This window comes from Myripristis murdjan, chromosome 10, assembly GCF_902150065.1.
Source record: "Myripristis murdjan chromosome 10, fMyrMur1.1, whole genome shotgun sequence".
Classification (NCBI taxonomy): domain Eukaryota; kingdom Metazoa; phylum Chordata; class Actinopteri; order Holocentriformes; family Holocentridae; genus Myripristis; species Myripristis murdjan.
Genome location: NC_043989.1, coordinates 5055431 through 5079115, shown reverse-complemented (window position 1 = coordinate 5079115; position 23685 = coordinate 5055431). Strand labels below are relative to the sequence as shown.

At 41.2% G+C, this 23685-nt stretch overlaps 1 protein-coding gene across 2 annotated transcripts in view; it reads left to right on the top strand.

Moving 5' to 3' along the window:
• The window catches only part of sec24b (SEC24 homolog B, COPII coat complex component), a 38490-nt gene that overhangs the window by 2463 nt on the left and 12342 nt on the right, over positions 1-23685 (top strand). The window contains exons 3-17 of one of the 2 annotated variants that reach the window (XM_030061827.1): positions 528-689; positions 2859-3002; positions 7876-7959; positions 9540-9703; positions 10798-10982; positions 11702-11804; positions 14273-14399; positions 14716-14825; positions 15256-15368; positions 16079-16197; positions 17254-17309; positions 17584-17790; positions 20015-20138; positions 21428-21586; positions 23235-23408. In XM_030061827.1, coding sequence (XP_029917687.1) covers positions 528-689; positions 2859-3002; positions 7876-7959; positions 9540-9703; positions 10798-10982; positions 11702-11804; positions 14273-14399; positions 14716-14825; positions 15256-15368; positions 16079-16197; positions 17254-17309; positions 17584-17790; positions 20015-20138; positions 21428-21586; positions 23235-23408 — 2031 coding nt within the window. The remainder of the gene's footprint in view (positions 1-527; positions 690-2858; positions 3003-7875; positions 7960-9539; positions 9704-10797; positions 10983-11701; positions 11805-14272; positions 14400-14715; positions 14826-15255; positions 15369-16078; positions 16198-17253; positions 17310-17583; positions 17791-20014; positions 20139-21427; positions 21587-23234; positions 23409-23685) is intronic. The other variant, XM_030061828.1, reaches the window with a different exon arrangement.

Here is a 23685-nt window from a genome sequence, read left to right as displayed (position 1 = left end):
TCAGTAAAGACAGTGACAACATTTTAGTTAACCAACTTCCATCGGCTCTCAGATCAGTGACCAAAAAATTGTGCCTTTAGTAGAATGTCTTGCAGGTGATCTGCCTATGTCTATCCTCAGCACCCGCCGTCATCGGTGTGCAAAAGCCTTTTTTGCAGCTTGTAGGTGTAACAAATTAGCCATTCCTTGAAGGCTGGATAGTTTGCTGCAAATGTGAAGCGGTTTATTACAGCATGCTATATATTCATCCACAAAAATATTGCTTCAAGTTCATCATTAAATTTCCCTGAAATGTATTTGCAGGGTAGAGTACAGAAAATTAGTCACAGTCATCATTTACCAGCATTTGGTTGGTGGCTGGTAATAATTTTCCAAGCCGCTTAGAATCAGGACTTTGATTATCCATTGTTTTTCCTCTGAGGACTTCCATTGTCTTGTTCATAATTTCCTACTCATACTCTCCTACTTTTGTGTGTAGCTCAGATTACATCTCTGATATATTTGTAACTCCGCATTCTTTGCCACAGCCCAAACCACAGTCCACCAACATTATGACCAAAGCCACCAGGCGTCGGTGAACTACGACCCTTATGGGGGGCTCAGTCAGAGCAATGTGGGTGCGGACGGAGACAGGCCACCCTCAGGAACCCCCTCCACCTCGGTCCATTCCTCCCCAGGACGGCACCAAGGTAAACAGGACGGGACGGAGAGAAATAAAGACTGTGCAGCTGTTGACAGTCTGAATTTAAGTTTTTGTTCCTCCACCAGGCGCTAACTGAAAAAACAACACCTCAGCATTGTTCTTTAATCAAACTTTCTGCCACCAGCTGGCTGCTAACGTAATTTCATAGACACACAAAGTTGAAAGTTGATAAATCACTGTGATGCATTTGACTTAAAATACAAAATACGATGCCAACTGTTTCCTTAGACTGCAATCTAATTTTAAGGCGAAATGAGTTATGATGATTTGTATAGATAAAAAGCTTACTGTGCAGTTTGTCTCCATGTCATGATAAATATTTTTGCATTTTGCTTTTGTGATGGATTTGACAGGAATTGTTTCATTGTCCAGTTCTCAGTTTCAGCAAAGAAATGAACCACGAGTATCTTTGTTCCAACTCACTTTGTTTCTTCCACTACTGCTGGTTGAGCAAGAGGTTATAATACACATTATGAAACCTCTTGATTTTTCTGTGCTGTGTTGCCTGGATTTTGCCTTGATTGGTACAAAGAGACCTCACTGAGTTAGTTTTAAATGTGCAGTCTTTAGTGTGCAAGGACTTCCTCTGGAGTAGTAATTAATTGTGTTAAGAGTTTAAATACTCACAAATTTACTTGGTAATAGGGCTAAGTGATATGGGAAAAAAAATCAAATATCATGATAGTTTTAACAAAATGGGGAATGACTGTTGGTGCTTTCACAAAATATTTGCACAATTAGATTCATTAGTAATGTGGATGTAATGACCAAGCAGTTAGAGACAAATAATTTAACAGAAACAAATTTTGGGTATGACTGGGTCATTAGTCATCTCTGCCACTTTGAACTTCCAGCAAGTCACTTTAAATGGTAGGTAAAGATTATGAGTTAGATATTGAACAGTTACATTGAAATGAGTTCATTCTAAAACTCTATGGCTGCACCTTCGTATTAGTTGCATCCATTGAGAGTAAACACACGTAGCATATGAAGGCACTAAAAAATTAAAAAGCTTCTCACACAGTGATTTTTTTTTTTCACCTTTTGTGGCCAATAAAATATTCATCAGTTTCTGTGGCTGCTATAGGTTAGTTATAGCACAAGTTTCTTCTCACTAGTTACTCAACTGATGGTTAATTAAGTTAATAATTGATTAGTTAATTGGCTAACTTGCTCACTAGCCGGAAAACTGTATGAAACAACCTAATGTAGCATCACCTGGTGTTAACAAATAGCAGCTGGTTCTAGATAACGTGCCTAAGCATGAATTTTTATGTCCCATATCCATTACAGCAGTAGACATAAATAGGTAAGAGGTAACTAAAACGGGCAAGAGTGACTTCAGGTGGTTAATGAAGTTGTTAAGTTAATTTCAGCAGGGTAAAATCTGTGTAGCAAGGTGTAATACAGTCAGCTCAGTGATCTAATGTCAAACAACCCACAAACTGGACTGTTTTTTGCCGATTTTTTTTTTTTTTATCTCAAATTGATTCACTAGACCAAGAGCTATTTGATGGACGCTTAAGCACATTTTATGCTTAAATGAAAATAGCACCTCTGCATTTGAAACTGAAAATGGTTTGTAGGCGTCTCTTTCCTGCGTACCTACAAGAATCTCAACTTCACGTCAGGTCTGTGTGTTGTGAGCTCTGATTGGTTAATCATATGCTGATACACCCACGTCAGTGTAGACGTATAGAGTCTTCAGTGTAAATGCTGCCGTGTTCCTTACATTACGTTTACGTCACATTCAACAGTAAAATGCGCTTATGCAGAGGGTCAGGTTGAGTTTGTATCTGATGTCAGTTGCAGGTGTTATATTTAAACTTTGAATTTACATTGAAATTACAGTTAGCCTATATTTGAATCTCAAATTTTAACACAGGTAACGGATGGCAGACTTTTTCTATTCTAGGCAGATGAGGAATTCTGTCGATGAATTTAGGAATCCGCCAGCTGCTGTGTCTGTCCAATGAACAGAAAAAGTCTGTTTCCTGCCATCGCACACACCCATACACAGCTTTACAGACACATAATGTAAAACTAGAGTCACTCAAATCTTTACTGCCCCGTCGCTCCCGCCCCCTCTACCGCAGGTCGTCTAGTTTTGACAGTTGTCTTCTGTACCTCTCCCCCTCACCCCCACCCCCAACAGGCATGCAGTATGGATATGTTGCTAATAGTGGAGCTAGCTCTGCCTCTGCCGCCACCTCCGCCCCAGCCGCAGCCCCAGCCACAGCCCCCTCGTCATCCAGCTCCGATGACGAGGATGAGGACGAGGATGAGGATGAGGAAGCAGGTCTGCTTCAGCTTTTACCTCCCATCAATCCCTGTTTTAGCGCTCCCTCTGTCCTCATAAACAACCTTCAACCCTTTCTTAATCCCTACTCAAACTGTTCAAGTCCCACTTAAAACAACTATAACGATCATTTTAACCATTTTTTTTTGTTTCTGTCCGTCCCTCACGCCACGTCACCGGTCACTGGTTGATTCAGTTTGTGACCACGTTTGATAGCCATCTGTCACCTCTCCTCCTCCCACCAATACGTTTAATCAGCTTGTCATGTGCCATCCCCATGTCACCCTCTCTAATGGGCTAATCAGATTTTTTTTTCTCTCCTTCCTGTTGCCTGCTCAACAGCCTTCCAGCATTCAGCCGCCGCTCATCATCTTTTCATCTTTTCCCTCTAGAGCCGTCAGTGTTGGTGCTGAATGTTGATTTGATCTTTGAAATGTGTCTACCCTCACTGCTTTATTGGTCCGTCACTGAAAACTTACATGAAATCTTGTCTCTCAGAAAGATGAGAGGTAATTTGCATCTCTCTGTTTTTTTTTTTTTTTTTTTTTTCTTTTTTTAAGTAGCCAGTGCCAGTATCTGCTTTTCTATTTGTCATGCAGACTGTGTGGCGGTTGTCGTCCTTGTGTGCTTCCTACTTCTCCCACCCAATAATCTTTTTTAGGGGGGTTATGATCATGTGTCTGGAACATACTTCCAATCACTAGCAGTCATCCAACTATAATTTCAGATGGAAAAAAAAATCAGTGCGGTTGTGTTGTTGCCTCCAGTTGACCAGCCGGCCCAGAGATCAGCTGATAATTGAGGATTGCTTGGCCTCAGATGTCTTCTTGGGATTACATGTGTTCACTGAGCACTAAGTGTGCTATGCTGTTATTCAGTTTTAGTCAGATTTGTGTCATTTTGCCCTCTCTCAAAAATATTTATCTTCCAACATCATGTGTAACACACAGTATCCCACACTGAATGTTTTGTATTTTGACTTAAAGTACATCATAATGGTCCTTAGAGTCAAATAGTACACATGACACCAGGGACAAAATACATTACAGTTCTAAATGAGAAACACACTTGATTACAAACTGGCGCTGGAAGAATAAAGACTTCATATGCTGCATTATAATCTATCTAATATTGCTTTAAAATACCACAAAAAGCATTACAGTTGATTCGATCCTCTTTGCGATTTGCATGATAAAAACTTCCCACGGGTCATAGAATTGTGTCATGAAAGTCTTTGAGTTTCACAAATTCTTGGAACAAATAATTGAATATCAGGGAATTTTGTCAGCCTCAATGTGGAAAAACTAATTAGTGAGTCACCTAATGTAATATTTATTTTCCACTGAGAAACAGAATGAAACAGAATAATAAAGTTAAATGAGACCTCTGAATCTGTTTAAAAGTTTGACCAAGGAAAAAAAAAGTCATCACATTTATATATGCCAAAGAAATTTGACCATTTTAGTCAGAGAAAATCAGGGATTATTATATTTGACATAGAGTGGGAACCCTTTTGATTATTTTCATAATATAGAAAGTTATTTTACATGATATAGAATGTCATTTTGTTACTTGTCAGTGCCTGGCCCACATACTACACTTGAACTGCATCTGTCATGCCCACATTACCTCTGAGGTGTGTAAGAAGGTGCACTGATGATGACAGTCCCACAGGAGCCATGTCATCAGCCAGAGGTTAACAGGGTTTCAAATATAGCCACTCCCTTGCTAGTGAGTCCAGGTACTTTCTCATTGCGTGTGTGTGTGTGTGTTGACTCACCTGTCCTCATGGGGAGCCCGGGCACATTCTTATCAGCACTGTTAACACTCATTAGCACGTCCCTTAATGAAAGAGCAACTTGTTTTAGCATTGAGCTTTCCCTCGTGGTCTTCCCAGGTCACCCCCGTGTTGGTTTGCCTTATAAATCTTTAGCTGCAAGAAAATCACAGTTGTTTATCTAAACCTGTCAGTCTTTGGCTACATTCACTCTGGAGGCTTCTGTGCTTGATTCTTAATTCTAAAATCATATTTTTTTAATGACTTGTGAGATCTATTCTAGGATGTAACCCATATCTGATACCAGCACAAAACATCAGTGATTGTCAAAAACCTTTACATATAATAATACAAAAGATGTCATATCTGTCTTTGTTGCTACTTTCCTCCCACTTGTTTTAAAATACTTGTGTTATGACGTCTACCTTTGAGTTTTGACTGAGTTTAGGCGTCTCCTTAAATAATCATCAAGTAGACTATTTCGCTTTTCATTTTTTCTATTTTTGTCTGTCATCGTCCTCCATGCCGCTCAGCCAGGCGGCGGTGGCATCAAAATGCCGACAGTTGTCTCAAGTGAATGACAAGATTTATTTCTTGACGTGGCAGTGCTGACAAACTCCGATTTGAGGGTTCAGATACAAGTTGCGCACTTGTCCCAGGCCTCAGGATCCACATGTCCAATGGTACGGATCAGAAGACTCGTTGCAACTTTTTGCTGCAAAGCAAGATTAGAAAGCATCAGATCAGTGTCATTGTGAGGGGGGGGGGGAATCAGAAGTGGGTCAGTTGTAATCTTCAGATTAGCTGGGGGAGGTAGATGTGGCAAGCAAATGAGTAATGCTCTTCATTCACTCACCAACTAGTGTCGAGGAGCCATAGAGCAAGACACTCAACCCCCATCTCTCCAGTCGCACTCAGTGGCTAAGATTAGAAGGCTGTGGTTGTCCTGAGGAGCTCCCAGGTTAGGGTTAGTGTGGAATTATATCAGTGTAAAAGTCGATCATTGCTGGAGAAGAGCATGCATGGTAATTGGATTTTAACCTTTTTAAGATCCAGACTATTATTGTGCTTTGAATAAGCAAACCTCATGAAGGAGCACCACAAACACTCGACTCCAGTGCTTTCACCCGCAATCTGAAGTTTAAAATAAAAATAATCAAGTGGAAAATAGGGACATAAGTGGTCAAGTGTGCAGCTAAACCCAGTTATAAAGGCATTTGCTTTAATCCTTTATTGCGCTTTTGCGGTATCTTCTTGACAACTGAGGTGACAGAAGAAACCAGGAGGAGGAGTAAAACAGGCTTATCAGTTGTCCCGTGCCCTCCCCTTCCAGAGCAGATAATCCAGCAGCCTGTTGGTCAGATTTATCCACAGATAAGTGGATCCTCTGCTGACCAGTGAGCTCTTCACCAGAGCTGTGCGCAACCCTTCAGCCCCACATCGATTAATGGACTCATTCAAGTGTTAGGCCCATATAATCTCACGAGGAGCCCTGTTCATTACTGGACATTAAAGGAAAAACTCACCCTGAAACACCCCGGGTTGACGCACAGAGACCAATTTCTCCACCCCAGGAGCAGGAAGTAACTTGGAAGTCAGTCAGTGAAGTTGACTTGTCACATGTAATCATATAAGATACAATCACAGTGATACAATATAATCGTGCCAGTTCCTTCAATTTATGCATTAGTATTCAACTAGAATAGGCATATTAATAGCACTATATGTTGTATGATTGTAGGGGATGGGGGTCAGTGTTAGGATATGAACTCATTTAGGATCCTGGCCTGAGAGAAACTGGTGGATCTGGTACTTTCTTCGTGATCACAGCACAAAAGGAACGCTGTTATCTGGGTGGTTGGGATCTTAAATGATTCTTCTAGCCGTATTCTTCCAGCACCAGGTGTAAATGTCCTTAAGATGCTTCCCAAAGTGAATGAGACAGAGGAGGATCAAAAGAGGAATTTTATGAGCTTAAGTGCAATATTCCGTCACAGAGCTTCACAATGCCTGGTGCGTTAGTAAAGTGAAGGAATAATTTATTGCATTATTACAATGATAATTTTTCACAACAATATGTCATGAAACCAAAATTTGAATAAGCATGTCATCAGTACAATCAGGGCTTTTACATTATCTTGGCAATTTGTTTGTCATTGTAATGAGATGGTGAGCAAGATGGCGACATCAAAATCACTTTCTGGCAATGAAGGTAGCTTTTATGTTTAATGGGATGGACCTGATGTGTTTTGAGCATGAGGCATCACTAGTTGGCTAGCTAGGCTGCTCACTTTTAAATGAAAAAAGTTCATTTTGTGGTGGCAGTGGAAAGGCCTTCTGGGAATTTAGGAAATCACTAACCAAAGTTTAAGAGCATCAGGCAGGTTGAAGGAAAGTGGATGAAATAACAATCACAAAGTAGCTCTTGATGCATTGAACATCACAGATTGATTGATTTTTACCTTTTAAAAGCCTGTTTGTTAATGAAATCGCAAGAGTACGATACAGAGAGAGCATGCGTTAATACAGCTGATAGCAGGGAATTATAAAGAGCCAGTTTCAGGAACAGAGGCTGAAAAACCAAGTAACAGAAACAAATGGAGTGTTAGGCAGGGAGAGATCCAGATGATGAGTCTCTTTACCCATCACTTCATCTATTTCTATCCTCCTCTCAGCAGTATTCAAAGGCCCGTGCTCCCTGCCACACATTCGCTGCCTGCCTCACCACTAAATGCATCCTTTCATCATGTTTTTCTCTCCAGCGTTCGCCCTGTCTGCCTCCTCTCTCTCTCTGGCTGAGCCCCGAGGGAGTCCAAGCGCCGCACACTTCTCATCCAAGCCACTAAGAGCTGCTCTTCATTCACTTTAATGTGCATCTGTTTTTCCTCCTCCTCCTTCCCTCCTGTTCCTTCGTTTTATTTAACTTCACACCGTTTCCCTCCTCCTCGCCGACTTCATTCACGGCCGCCTTTTCTTTTCATTCAGTCCCCCTCATTTCCCTGCTCCTTCTCTCTTTCTTTGTTTTGCTGTCTTTCACATTGTTGTACTGTTGATTTACTCTTTCTGTCTGTCTCTCTGTATGTGTCTGTCTCTCAGGTGGTGATACGTCCTCCTCCACCACTGGCAGTGCTTCTCCGGTTCCCAACAGCTATGATTCCATTGAAGGGGGCAGCTATCCAGGTACATTTTAATTACAAGCTCTAAATATATATTAAACCAAATTGGACATCAGGGCTTATTCTCTCCTTTGCAGTTTGATCATCAGTTTTTATATTTTAGCCATGAGGCTGAAACTCATATCCAGCCTGACTTACAGGGAGTGCAACGGCAGAATATGTTCTGTATTCCTTATTTTATTCCAGTGAAGCATTCAGGGACCATTTTAGTTTTAGCACTGTGCACCAGCTACCAGTTCTCAACTCCTGTTCCCGTCCATATTCACACACACACACGCCCACACACACACAGTCAGGCTCATCTCTGTATCAACGGGAGTCATCATCAGTGGTTGCTTCTTGTGTCTCGTAGGACTCACTATGAATTGGAATGGAATGGAATGTCTTTATTGTCATTGCAAGTACAACAAAATTGAAAGGCGGAGTCCTCCTTAGTGCCATTTAAAAAAAAAAAAAAAAAAAAAAACACAAGATTAAATTATAAAAGAAAAAAAACACACACACACAAGAACACACGAGAATAAACGTATAAAGAATGCACTGTAATAGTGTAATAAAGCAGGAAACAAAATATTGTAAAATTATTAGGGTATAATGGTTCAGTAATCCCACAGTTCAGCTTGTATTGTGGTTTTTGTGTCACGATTTCATTTTCGATTCGGATTTGTTTTGTACATCAGGGAGGCAAAAAACTACCATTTCTAATGTTCTCCGTATTTTGCCTTATGTGCGCAAAATCACTTTTTTCATTCAGAGACTTAGGATAACAGTATGAAATCAATAAAAAAACTCTTTCAAGGCAAAAGTCTAAAACAAATATAGAAATACTTTCAGTATATTCATTAATTCATTGGCTAAGTGTGTTGGTCTCATACAGCGGATGTGTTTATAACACTGCAATCTTTTATGCGAACATGGCCAAAATAATATTTGGTTCAGTTTGATAGCCTCCTGTTTTTCAGCAATATAAAACATCTCTGGTGAAGAGACATGGTTGCCATCATAAATAAGATAGTCATAAACTCGTCAGCTAGCTAGTTATATTTATACACTCAAGTTCATGCCCCTACTCTTGGGATTCTTGAATGGCCTTGGAAATGTAGGAATTTATTAATGAAGTAGTAGCAGACGAGGTAAATTGAGGCAAGGTGGACACACTGAAAAAGTAAATTACTCCACTTCTTCACAAAGTAAGTCTTGGGATCCACTGGACATCACAAATTCATGATATCTGACAGAATATCTTAGGGTAGGTTTTTCTTTTAAGGAGATAGAGCGGATTCAGATTCAGTGTTTTCTTTCGCATCAAGAAAAAAGCATATTGGGGTGCGCAGAAGAGGAAGAGGGGATATTTTTTTTCAGACGGGTGATGCAACATACTTCTTGAGGATATGAACTTCCAGCCTGTGATGGAAGTGGGATGCGCACACACACCCATGCCACATTAATATCACATTTCCAGAATGCACTGTTCATCTACTTGGTCATCCTGTCACGCTCATAATCAAATTGATATGTTGAGCACCACTCCAGCTTTCCGTTCGAATATCAGATTACTAAAACGTTCTTTTGCCTCTCGCCCAGACTCCATGCCACCTTCCAACGACATGACAAACCAAGCCCAGTCCTACGGGAGCTATGGTTACCAAAGCATGCAGCCGGCCTATCAGCAGGGGCCAGCGTCCCACGGTGACTCCTCCCCCTCCCACAGCCTGTACGGCCAGTCCAGCTACCAGCAGTACTCTCAGGTGAGGCCTCCGCTCCAATAAAAGGGGTCATATGTTGCTCAGTGTGTCCTCTGTGATTCCCAGAGCTATTGAAAGGGCCACAAAGCAATCTGTTATCCTTTGCTGGAATAAATTATCTCTATATGTATAACCTCTTTCTGTTGCGGCAATATTTCCCCCTTGCACCTGTCTACCAGCACCCACTTTATGTTGCAGAAGCTGTTCCCTTCACTCAGGATTTCCTTTATGATTTCACACAGCATTTCTGCCTGGTGTGGTTTCACTGGTTCCACATAACATCGCGGATTTGGTTCACAAGAAAGTTGTAGTGCATTTTTTTTTTTTTTTTGGTGGGGAGGCACTTTATTATATAAACGCATTAATTCTGAATTTAACCACTCCACCTCTTTGGAAATCGGTCTGTTGCTGTAATCAGTCAGAGAGGGAACGCCTCCTTTGAACTCTCCGGTGTTGAAGCTCATACTGTTAATCCTCATGTGGTGTTTTGAAATAATGAGAACTCAAACTGACATAGATTTTCCAGTGCATTAAAATATATATAAAAAAAAAAAAAATCTACAATCTGTGGCATGAGGCTAGGGTGTTCATTTAAAAAAGGCATATCTACTTTTGCTAGTGACACACTCACTCTAAAAAGTAGATAATTAAAGTATGTCCTATCATATTTGTGTGCATTTTTTTTGTTTTGTTTTGTTTCTCTCAGCTCAGCTTTTGTTTTATATCTGAGAGTTTCATAAAAACATAAAGCTGTGCTAAAGCTGTTTTTGGTATAGCAACTTGTGCTTTCCTTGAGCCAGTGCCTTCAAGAGCATGTTGGGAGCTAGTACATCCGACATGGGAAATACGAGCTTCCGACTTGACTGGCGTTTAAGTGCTAAGAGACAACTAAGAGAGCAAATATCAAATAAGTTAGTCTTGTTTTTGTTTTGTTAAAGTATCCCTGTTAGGAAGTATCTTAAGTATTGATCTTTCCAAATTTCCCCTTTTGTAATTATGACTTCAGCGTTCATGTGCTTCTCGTAGTGGTTGCGGTGTTCACTGCTGCTCAGTGACCACAGGAACTTATTTATTACTGTTTTTCTTCCGCTCTGCAGCCGTTCCCTAGCCTGTCCCAGCTGTCTGCGGCGCTGGGCGGGCTGAGCGGGGTGCCGGAGCTGGAGGTGGAGGCCCTGCGGCCCGTCAACCTGCTGCAGGAGAGGAACCTGCTGCCCCCGAGGCCCCTGCAGGCCCCTGAGCCCAACCTCAGCGCTGAACTCAAGAAGGCCAATTGCAGCCCACAGTGAGTGGGAGTTACACTAGTTGGGTGTTGGAGGGTGTAGGACAAAGTTTTTTTTTTTTCTTTTTTCTTTTTTTTTCTCTGCAGCTATTGGCTAATGAATCCCCAAATATCACCATTTACTCATGCTGTTTCACTTCCAAATGATGGGTAGTTGTAATTACCTGCCAGAGTAGCTGGTAGATAAAATGAGATGAAACTTTAATGATCTTCTTTGGGAAGTTTGGTCACTGCAGGAGCAAAGTGGCAAGAGAATATACATTGGAAGGTAGAGTATTAATGTGAATGTAGCTACTGGATCAGCCTTAATGTAAATGACAAATCCAGCCCACCAAGAACATAAGAAGTAGACGTGCATGATTAAAAACATGAAAAATATGAATTACAAGTTACAACATTTTGTGTGCAACATGAAAATCCACCAAAAAATGGAATATTTATGGTATGAAATGAGTGAAATTTGATATATTTATTATTTTGTTAAACAGCCTTGCCAGCCATGTTGAACAATTATTATCATGTTATTTATTTTATTTTATTTATTTATTATTTTTCTATTTTTTTGCCATTTTCTCTTTGTGAAACTTCTGCTCTGCCTTTGATTCTCTCTCTTCCCTCTTTTGGTGGTTGTTAGTTTGGTAGTTACTTCCTCTTTTGTTTGCATTCACTCTTTTGCGCGCGCACACACATACACACTCTCTCTCTCTCTCTTCGTTGACCAGGACATTCAGATGTACCCTGACCAGCATCCCACAGACCCAGGCTCTGCTGAACAAGGCCAGGCTCCCACTGGGACTCCTCCTCCACCCCTTCAGAGACCTCCAGGTATGCCAGGTACCTGACCTGGAGCTTAAAGCTCAGTGTCAGATGTGGGGCAGCTTGCTGGTATAATTCAGTGAAAAATCTACAATGAGCAACTCTTACTTTCATAATATAATATAGAAACACTTTTTCTTTCAGCATCTGTACAAAGTTTAAATGCTCTCCCTCTATATTTTGCCACAGCAGTTATCTCAAGTGCTGTCTTAATAACTGCAACATCATTGAAATCATCGTGGGACACCAAAACTCTCCCCTAATCAAATCAAAATGTCACTCCAGAATCAGTTGAAGTTTAGTGCTTCTCTAAGACAGCCAGTGCAATCTTGACCAATTTTACAATAAACACAAAATCAGTCAAACATCATCACATCCCTCTTATCAGAGATGGATAACACTGGCTGGCTGATATCTGATATCTTTTAATAAATAGCCACTTTCATTCCAACTTTAATACTGAAATATTGATATATGGTTTTATGCTTTACTCACTGAAACTTAAAATGCACATGTAAATAAATCTCTTTTCACCAAACAATACAAATTTTAAAGATTTAAAGATTTTAAATTTTAAACACTTGTTTAGCATTCATGCTCTGTGATTCATGTTATGAAAAGGAAAAGCAGTTTATTTCAGCACCATAACCTGCTACATTAAGGTTGTGGTTACAGTAATTATTATGATTATCAAGAAGGACAAGTGGTAAAGGTACAGCTGGCTTTTTCAGTTCAGGAAAGGAAAAGCTTTTGCACCCAAAGATTTACATACACTTTCACTTCTGCTAGCCACGAAAGACATTTGTTTTTCTTGGTTTCGGCAGCACCAGAAATGCTGGTTATGAATGTGTCATAGGCAGCTTCCTGTGACGAGCTCCGGGAGCGACAGCAGGACAGGCAGGAAGACGAGGGGAGTAATGAGGAGGTACAGGGAGATAGATGAGTGTGCAAGTGTTAGTCGACATGGCGTGACAGGGACTGAGCTGATGAACCGCAGGGATTCACTGATATCACTTCCTCCGCTGCCAGAACTCAGAGCCAGCGTGGGATTTTATCACCAGCTACATGCTCGCAAAATTTTGGCTGCGGTTAGAACGTTTTCCTTCTCCACCAGCAACTATGGCACGTAGCTGGTCAATGTTTGGGTGCTGTTTTTTATTATTTCATTTAAAATCTGTTATGCTGGTAGAAAAGTGTATTTGGTCCACTTGAAATGGATTTCTTATGGAAACCTTGTACAGAAAATACCTAATTCTTTTCAGCAAAGCCCTGCTTAACTGGGAGCTGGCCAGTTAAAGCAAATCCTGAATACTTTTTCACCGGGAGCCTCTGCTGGTGCTAATTGGGCCTTTTGGTTTGCCTGAAGTCTTCTCAGTGCTTCTCAGGGAGGGGAAAGTGTGTTTCATTCACTGTTTATTCCCTGTCCAGATTTTCTCTATTTTCAGTTTTACTGCAGTGTTTGTCACCAGGGATTTTTAGGGCACGAGGATTTCTGTGATGCAGAAAACACAGACAGACTGGCGGGATTTGACAATGAAAACAGAATCAACTGTAAAACACAAAATATCATGGAATTTGCCAAAGTGTGGATGAAATTTTTAAAAATCAGGGTTTTCCCTACCATCGTTGTTTTTTTTTTTCACAACACCAAAGCCGAATGAACAAAAAAAACGGAATGTGCAAAATTGTGTTACAAGTTACAAGTTCATTTCTATTCACTAAATTCTGAATATTTTCTTACCACATGATTAGACACTTTCTGATGGCAAAATGTGCTTAAATTACAAAACGCAGGAAAAAATTAAAAAGGATATCATGGGCCCCTCGATTTGGACTGTTTTAGTCTGATAGCTGCCTGGTATCAGATGTAGGTGTCAGTGCATGCCTGCGGTGCAGACCGGTGACTCAAAAAGTCAAAGAAAACAGGGTTTGGTAACATGCAGGGCAGGGTTCAGCGAATACCAAGATGAAAGGAAAAGCCAAGGAATCATGGCTATGAAGTCTGCTGTACTCAGCACTAAACAACCTAGCCTTTGATGAAAAATCTTCAAAAAAAATTGGAGGGGGTCATCCTCCCTCTCCTCCGTGGGCCAAGCCTCTGATTCCCCAGCAGAGGCTGTGAGAAAGAAGTGATCTGGTAGAAGTATCAACTGTGGAAAAAAAAAAAAAAAGAGAAACACGATCATACTGTAGATAGATTGAAGAGAATGAGAAGTGGGTCAAACAAAGGCTACAGCTGCAGTTACTCGTTGAACCACATTTCCTGCGGTACGGAAACAAAGCTGCCAGTTGTCTTCTCAGTAATGAATGGAGGAATGTTTTACAAAGGTCGTGGATGACGGGGAAGGAATGATGAACTTTGGATAAGGGCTAAAAAGCGTGAAATGTTAATGTTCAGCTCACATGATGCATATTGTAATTCACCCAGTGTCTTTTATTGTCTCCACCTGTTGTGTTTTCCCCTCTCCCTCCTGCAGCAGTTACCTGTGATCACGTCCAACACTATAGTTCGCTGTCGCTCCTGTCGCACCTACATCAACCCGTTCGTCTCCTTCCTGGACCAGCGCAGGTGGAAGTGCAACCTCTGCTACCGGGTCAACGATGGTACGAGCCCAGTCTCAGTCAGACGTGGTTCTTTCTCAAACTGTATTTTGTCATTTTCTATTCTTCTGTTGTCTTCTCCTGTTTTTCCCCCAATCCCATCCCATCTTGTCCATATTTGCTCTGCAAATATTATACATTTAAAACAAGATCGCTGAAAAAATGTATGCTATCAAGCTGGATATTACTTCTGCACTGTTCATATTAGAGCTTCATAGAGTTGTTGCCTCTCGTTTTAATGCCTGAACTGAATGAGTTTCTTTGTTAGCTGACCCTCTCTTTAACCATCTCCCTCTCCTTCCCTCCCTCCCTCCTCCAGTTCCAGATGAGTTCATGTACAATCCGGTCACCAGGTCGTACGGCGAGCCCCATAAGAGACCAGAGGTTCAGAACTCCACCGTGGAATTCATCGCCTCCTCAGACTACATGGTGAGCCGCCTCTCTTCTTTTTTAACTTTTACCTCGTAACTCTCCTCCGCATGAAGGCTGGCTTGTGTCTGAATAATCATTATATAATTAATACTTAATAATAAATCATTTTGGCAGCCAGGTGACCAGCCTTCAGTTGGAGTCTGGGTTCAAACCCTCTTCATTTGACATAGTGATGTAGTGATTGTTTGTCCACTAGAGGGCAGACTAGTCATGTACCTGCATAGCAACTTCCTCATGCGAAGGTGTAGGAAAATATCTTGGGTTTAAACAAAAAAATGCGGAGTATAATATTGATACACTGAACTAAGGAACTACAGACAACAATCAGCCTTCTGGATGCTGATTACTCAGTATTATTACACACACTGGGGCTGTGATGTGATCATGTGTTTGCCAACCAGTTTGTCTCTGTCTCCTGTCTGTTCAGTTGCGGCCGCCTCAGCCGGCAGTCTACCTGTTTGTGCTTGATGTGTCCCACAACGCGGTGGAGGCAGGATATCTGAAGCACTTCTGTGAGTCACTTCTGGACAACCTGGACAAGTGAGTGCTGGGATCACACAGTGAATGTGACTTGTGACATTTGGTTGTTTTGTGGTTGGCTGGTGATCAGCTGACTTGGTTAGCTGGTTGGCTTCTTTCTGTCCAAAGATAGTAGTAGTAGTAGTTTTAGTGTCTAGTTACAGTTTCTTTAGTGATTTAAAAAAAAAAAAAAAAAAACTTGAAATGATGAAAGGAGTTTCTTAAAAGAAAAGCACAAGAACAGAACTTAACATTGCGAGAAACTTCACAACAAGATACACAAAATGACATAGACTTGTTTCTTTCCCTCTATAATGTTTGGTCCCATGTTTTTCCCCCAAAAACCTGGCAAGAAGAAAATGAAAATAAATGGTCGGTTATGAACGGCCCTCAAAAGCGTTCATGGCCCTCTCTCCACTAACCACACACAGCAAGCTCAGACAAAGTTTTACGCACAGTTCCGTCATCTGGACAGCGTCAAACCTCAAACCCGAACCACCACTTCTCAATCTCAAAGTCCACATGCAGATGTTTTCTTGATTTCAGGGCAAAAAAGTTCACTGGAGAAGCTGCCCATGCTCACAGTCACACACTCTTAATGCACGTCACTTTCTCAAAGCCGAGCAAACACATGCATAGTCATTTGTTCTCACGCCAATTATACGCTCACATTGACATTCACGATACATATGTTCACGGTTAACCCGTGTGACGGGGTTCGTGTGCCTCAGGTTACCCGGGGATTCCCGCATCAGAGTGGGCTTCCTGACCTTCGACAGCACCATCCACTTCTACAACCTGCAGGAGGGCCTGTCCCAGCCGCAGATGCTGGTGGTCTCAGACATCGACGGTACGTGCACCTTTATTGGAAGTTTTACATTATTTTTGACTCTACTTTTTATTTTCATATTTCTTTGAATCAGTTGCCAAGAGTAGGTGGCTGAAATGCAGAGAGAAATTTGTGCTCTTGTGTGCTCTCAAAAGCTTTGACTCTAATTCACTACTGTTCAAACGCCGCAAGGGCCGAAAAATTGTATTTGTTTCTGGTGGCGTAGCAATTTTCATGTCTTCCCTTTACACTGAATTCACCTCTGGCAAACCATCTAGACCAACATGTTATGTGTGGCATAGCTGCGTTCAGCCAGCAGAAGCACTACTGGGTGGTGTTCACCTGCGTGAGAAAATCCCAGATGGAAGAGCTGATTATTTTTGCTTTATTTGTGTAGAATAAGATATTTAAAATTTTGGCCTTTCTCTGGATTGACACAACAGTTTTGGTTTGTTATTTCCTGCAGCTGAAGAAATGTCCGTATTTGACACATTCAAGTTCATTTAGACAAAAATAGGGTTAATATACAGCATGTCTTTGCTGGCTACCTGTCACAGCGACTTGCGGAGTAGAGAAACTGCCAGAGTCTGTTAAAATTTACCAGCATGCGGCCGTAGCAGGTGGTCATTTCCCGTACTGGTCTTTATCAATAAAATCAGGTTCAGATGATGTGTTTATTTCATTTGAATTATTAATCATTTTGTTACTGAGTATGATTCATAGGAAGATTGTATTTTTCTGGAAAAGCGGTTTTCATGATTTATTCCTCACCAAATGAGCAGTGATTTATGCCGTACACAAGACACACTCCAGGACTCTGAATTACTGCCAGATGTAAAATAAATAATTAAATAAATAAAAAAAATTCTGATTCAGACCAGGACGGGAAATTATCACCAGTCAGGCGCTGCTGTGTTTCAGCTGCAGAAACGTCAGCAGCTACAAATCATTGAGTTCCTTATTCTGTTGTAAAAAATACTGGGGTAAAGCAGCTGCTGTAGCTGTTGGACAGGAACGTGAGCTCTGTGCTCCGGTGCGGCTGGTTCACCTTTTCTTTGTTGTTTTCTTGCTTTTCAGACGTCTTCATACCGTCTCATGACAGTCTGATGGTGAACCTGAAGGAAAGCAAAGAGGTGCAGTTTTCCTTGTTCTGTACTCCCCGTTTGCTCATTTGTCCTTGATCGCTGTCATCATAGTTTGTTGTGTTTTGGTGTGTGTTTGTGCATTTTTTCACACACTCACTTGGAATTAAATAGTCTTTCACCATCTTAATAGCTCTAGTTATTATCATTCTGTCTGATTTTTTTCCTGTTCCTTCTTTCTTGTTTTTTATCCTCTCTCTTCTCTTCCTCCTCACATTTTCCCACTCCTCCTTCCTTTGTCCTCATCTTTCCTCTGTCTCTCCAGCTGGTGAAGGACCTGCTGACGTCCCTGCCGGCCATGTTCAGCCAGAGCAGGGAGACCCACAGCGCCCTCGGCCCTGCATTACAGGCCGCCTACAAGCTCATGTCGCCCACCGGGGGGCGTGTTTCTGTGTTCCAGACGCAGCTGCCCACTTTGGGCGCCGGCCTGCTGCAGTCACGGGAAGACCCCAACCAGCGCTCCAGCACCAAGGTACCGCACTGGGCCATCTTTGGTAGTAGGCTCTCACTTTGCTGTGGTGTTTCATTCAAACGGTGTGCACGGGACTATGATGTCCAGTTTATTTTCACAGCTCAGACCGACTACCCAGTTCTTCTTCTACCGTTTATTTCAAACAAGCCACTGTCACTTTAGCAGGAAGCGTAAAACACATCGCTTCCTGTGTGTAGGTCTTTCCTGCGGAAGAACCAGATGGCATCTGTTTAGTACAGTAAATGTAAAGGCATTCATGACCTGTGTAGTCTTACTGTTCTGTTATATGAGTTGGTGTTAAATAGTAGCATGGTGGAAAGTTGTTGATTTGATAATGTCACAGATCTTTACTTAAGCTGTTCAAACACTAACACCAGACAGTAATAGGGATGGGGAAAATCAATTCACTTAAGTATCATGATTCTTTTTTTTAAACAATTTTCTGATCAGTCTTTTTTTTTTATTGGTGAATCATTTAACTAGTAAAGATAATGTTACCATATGACACTCAACAACCTAAGGAATCCGTTGGTGCCAAGCATGTCATGCTAGGTTGTTGGAAAGGGAAGAAAATATCACTCCAAAGCTAGGCAAAATTTTGATGAGGGAAAAACTGGCATGGTTATTTTTAAAGGGATTCTTTGACCTCTGACCTCCAGATAGCCAAAATGAAAATGGGTTCTATGGGCACTCAGGGGTCTCCCCTTTGTAAACATGCCCACCTTATGTTTGTGTAGGTTTTTGCATACAGTACAAATTTGTTATTTTGGCCTATTCTAAAATGGTGTATTTCTTCATACTGTGGCTGAACCAGTCTTTGAGTTTCGTAAATTGGGTTTGACTGTAAAACTGAGACTCTTGTGCACTCTCTCTGTATAAAATGACCTTTTATGACTTCCAGGATAATCACAGCCTCATGAAACTTTGGAACCACAAACTAGAGCATAATTCAAAAAACAAAAATCGCAATAAATCATAATATTGAATCGTAATACTTACAGAATGGCAAGACTTTGGAATCATAATACATATCAAATTGCCACCCAGGTGTTGTGATAGTATCAAGCCGCGAGACTCAGTGATATAACCATATTTACAAAATCTCCCTAAGACTTCATGAGTCAAGGGCATAATGTAAGTGCAGTTTCCAAAAAATACTGAACGTGTCACACACCAAGCGTAAAAGTTTTCCCTTCTTGACTTTTCTAGAGTTCAACGTATGTAAATCAGTCTTGCTAGTGCGGTCCCAAGTGGAGCCAAGGAACTGACAGTACAGAATTGGTGACATATCCAGGGGATGAAATTGGCTTTTTTTTCTTTGTTTAAAGTTGGTAACTGGTAACTCTGACCCAAAAATCACCTGCAAAATTTATGTTTTCGTAGCCAACTGGATCTTTAATATAAACCGGGGCCTCTAAATGATGGCGGTGCTGCCTTCCCTGTGATCCAGGAAGCCTAAACCAAACCATATGATAGATGCATCATTTGAAAAACGGCAAGGGAATGACTATCCCGCAGTCAACCCACAATGGGATATTCTCTTTTATTTTCTTGGCATATCCAGCACTGCTTTATTTTACATTTATATTCATACCACGACTCGGTGTATGTACGAGACGCAGCATCAGAAGCAGATCTCGTATTTCATCTCAGACGCAGAGCATCCATAGAGGACACCGGACTCAAGTCTTGTTTTTTGGTTCCAGGACCTTGATTTATTGATGCTCGTAATTTCCCACATTGCCTCATCTGTGATCTATTTTTGATCTGAAGAAACTCCCAAGAAGTTCTAGTAATGGTTTCCAAAGATCGGCAACAAAAGAACTAAGAACAGATGGATCTCTCCGTCTCTGGGGTGCAGGACGGTGAAGGGGGGAACGTGATTTTCTGTGCTTTGGCTGCTGTGCTTTCACCAGGATTTTTTGAGGGAGGAAAAAGTGACTGAAATGAGGAAAATATATACTTACCAAATCACGCAGTCAACCATTCACATTCTTCATCATTCCAGTTTATTGTGCACTCTTGTCTGCACTCTCCAAAAGTCTTAACTCACAGTATTTGGTGCAGACTTTTATACAAAGCACCTTACGCTCCCACCTATGGGATGAAACCCTGTAACCCTGTTGGTGTTGGTGCTTCACTCTGCTCATGGCAACTAACCCACAGAGGGAAAAGGGGATTTATTGCTGCTTTTCTCACTGTGTTTTTGTTTTTATCATGGCAGGGGGTGCAGCACCTGGGTCCAGCCACAGACTTCTACAAGAAGCTGGCTCTGGACTGCTCGGGCCAGCAGATCGGAGTGGATCTCTTCCTGCTCAGCTCCCAGTACGCTGACCTGGCCTCGCTAGGTGAGAACACCCCGCTGTCCATTTTCAGCATTCACATTTTAGCGTTTAGAGCAACTTAAAATGAGCTCATCAGGAGAAAAGGCTTCGTTCCCTAGATCAGCAACATTACAAGCAGCCAAGAATGAGGTAAAGGGTCAGAGCCACAGTACGTGACAAAATATTCCTGCAGTCAGGGAGGCTCGAATCGGGGTAATCATGAGTCCTTAAAGATCTGTCAAGTCTGAAATTACCAACAATAAAATAGCAAAGTAATAATCCACGACATGTTCACGTAGATAACAGTTTTACTAGCTGAGCAGACAACAGTGATATAATCGTGATGCAGTATAAATTCAGTTTATGAAAGCATATTTTTTTTCCTGCAGTAAAAAATCCTTTAGCACGCAGGAAGTGATGTATTTTGTTTCTGGCAGCAGTGAGTTTGCAGTAAACAGAAGTTGGATAGAAGTTGGGTAGTTAGCATGAGCAGCGATGGCCACCGTGACTGAACAGATTAAGAAAAGAGCGCCAAATACAGAAACCCAAACTCCATAAACAGGAAATCCAGGGAGAAAGTTATTTCATTTTAATGCAACCATAAAATGACTGATTCCTCACATTTACTGATGTTAAGTTGAGTCGAGTTGGAAAATGAGGTAGACGAACTGAAGCAAATGCCAAGAATCGTGTAGTTTCACTGAATGATGTGAGCTGGTACTGCAGTAAAGCCAGTTTTATTTTCTTTTGTAATTTTATATCACTGGCACTTGTAGTTGGTCACATACAGGACAATAAATCAGTTTGCCCAGCATGTCTGACTGGACATCATATCACTTTAATTTAGCAGTGTCCTTTTATTTATAGTAGTCATTTAGTCTCAGAGGCTTCCTCAGCTGTGTTCAATTGTAAGTAAGAACTGGTCTTTTTTTTTTTTTTTTTTAACTGGTTTGAAACCCAATTCCCGATCGTGGTAAAAGGTCTTTAACATCTTAAATCAGACTTTCAGAAACCCGCAGAACGCCTGAGAACAATCATACAGAAATACTGTTAGTGCTTGGAAAATAACTAAGAGAACGAGCTAAGGATTAAGGGAGGACACAAGATGTTTTCATGATAAGACCTTATTAAAGTAGAGGAGGAAAACACGGGACAGGGGAACTTATTCAGCAGATGGTGACATGTTGCTGGTTAAAGAGTTGAATTTCCTGCCTCACATGTTTAGTCTACGTGGCCTGGGTGAATTGCAGTGCATTTAGAATTTAATAAACGGGTGAATTGTGAGTTTTCTCCCTCATGTTCTTTCTCCCCAGCGTGCATCTCCAAGTATTCAGCCGGCAGCATCTACTACTACCCCTCCTTCCACCACGTACACAACACGGCCCAGCTGGAGAAGTTCCAGAAGGATCTGGAGCGCTACCTCACCAGGAAGATCGGCTTCGAGGCTGTCATGAGAATACGATGCACTAAAGGTGACAGGGTCAAAGGTCACACACACATACACACACACTCAGGTCATCCTGGTAGCTCACCGGATATGAGCGCATGCCACTTGTTAAGGCTGAGTCCTGATCGCGGCGTCCTGGGTTCACATTCGACCTCATGTCATTCCCTGTCTGTCTCCCTGCCTTTCCTGTCTCTCTCTACTATGAGTGTCAAATAAAGCAGAAATACCAAAAAAAAATCTCTCTAAAAAAAAAAAAAAGGTCACACACAACTTCACCAGAAATTCTGTCTATAATGCAGAGAGGCTCTTAGACATAGATAGATAGATAGATAAATAGGTAGGTAGATAGATAGATAGATAGATAGATACTTTATTCATCCCAAAGGAAATTCCCAGTTTTCAACAGTATCCACAGATTACAAGATTAAATAAATAAAAAATAAAGAATAAAAGATGACACTAGAGATCTAAGTACCCAATGTGCAAAAAAACATGTGCATAGATGTATACAATGTGCATAGATGTGGGCAATGTGCAAATTTACAGTATAAACAGACGATAAATAGCAGCAAGCAATATATACGCTATAAACAAGGAATATATAAAAAATAGAAATATGAACAATTTAAACAGCAGAGAAAAAATAACCCGATGATGCTTGCTCATGTTGATTGAGTGATCAACATGTTTCTCTACTAATGTAGTGTTTCAGTTAACCAGCTGCACTGCTGCGGGATTCTCAAAATTCCCAAGACACTCACTATTTACTTGCCAGCTTGAATTTGGGAATACAAGGGAATTTCCAGATTTCAGGAAATAATCCAAAAAGGATGGTCCAACCCATGTTTACCAAGCATGTTCTGCGGCTCCGCTCTTCACTTCAGTTTAAACACGTGTCAGCTTTTGTCCATCATGCATTACATCGGCATCAGACAGAGAAAACTTAGAGCACCCAGTGGGAAGTAAACAGCCTTTTAAAGGAATAGTTCACCCCAAAAATATGCACATATAGTGTCATTTACTCAGCCCAAACTGTCTTTGTTGTCTGACTGAAAATGTTTGAAATAGTCAGTACATTTTTTTCCGGTATTATGCCTAATATGACAATATTCCTTTGATATGAGTCATCTAAACAGCATATTCCAATAGGAAAGTCCTAATAAGGCCTTTTTATAAAGATAGCATTTTTGTTTAAGTCTTGTGGGATATGGTGATATTATTTGGGTTTTAGGAGTATTCTCTGCTCATGTACACTGTGCTGGGTTAGAGCTGCAATCACAAAATAGGAGCCCACATTTCTGGTTGGAAGGAGAAAACAGACCTGCTTTTAAACATCATGAAAGACTTAGATATCAACTCATCTTTGGATATGCACAAATATTGCAACACTGACCTTTTCAATAAGGTGGTTGAATCAGTGAAAGAGAAACTGGAAGTATACAAACGGTAATATTAGTGGAATATTCATTTTCATCAGCCATGTAAACAGCTTAGCAGGAATATTGTCTTTTTCAGAATAAGCGCAGAAACTGGATTATTTTGTGCATGTAAATGTAGCCACTGACTGTTGGACATTTGCATTTGTGTTTTTGTCTTTGTAACTGTTTACCTGAACGGTTTGCTTCCATTCTGCTAATTTTCTGCCACTCATATATTTTTGTCTCTGTGTCCAGGTTTGTCCATCCACACGTTCCACGGAAACTTCTTTGTCCGCTCCACTGACCTGCTGTCCCTGGCCAATGTGAACCCAGACTCTGCCTTCGCTGTCCAGATGTCAATCGAAGACTCTCTGGCAGACTCCTCTCTGGCTTGTTTCCAGGCTGCACTGCTCTATACTTCTAGTAAAGGTACACACACACACACACACACACACACACTCCAAATCATGCTGGGGCAAATCTACATTGGGAACGTGAACGGAGCATGCTTTCCTCTCCCTGCTGAAAACATGCAGAGCCGTGCTGGCATGAATCGGGGTGTTGAAGAAAAAGAGCATGCTACTCAGTAAAAATTCACAGGATAAGTAAAGATGAAAAGAAATATTTATGCGCACATGAACACAAACCACAGCTGAGCAAATACCGGCGCAGATATTTGCAGTCAATGCTGAATGGTTCATTGTAA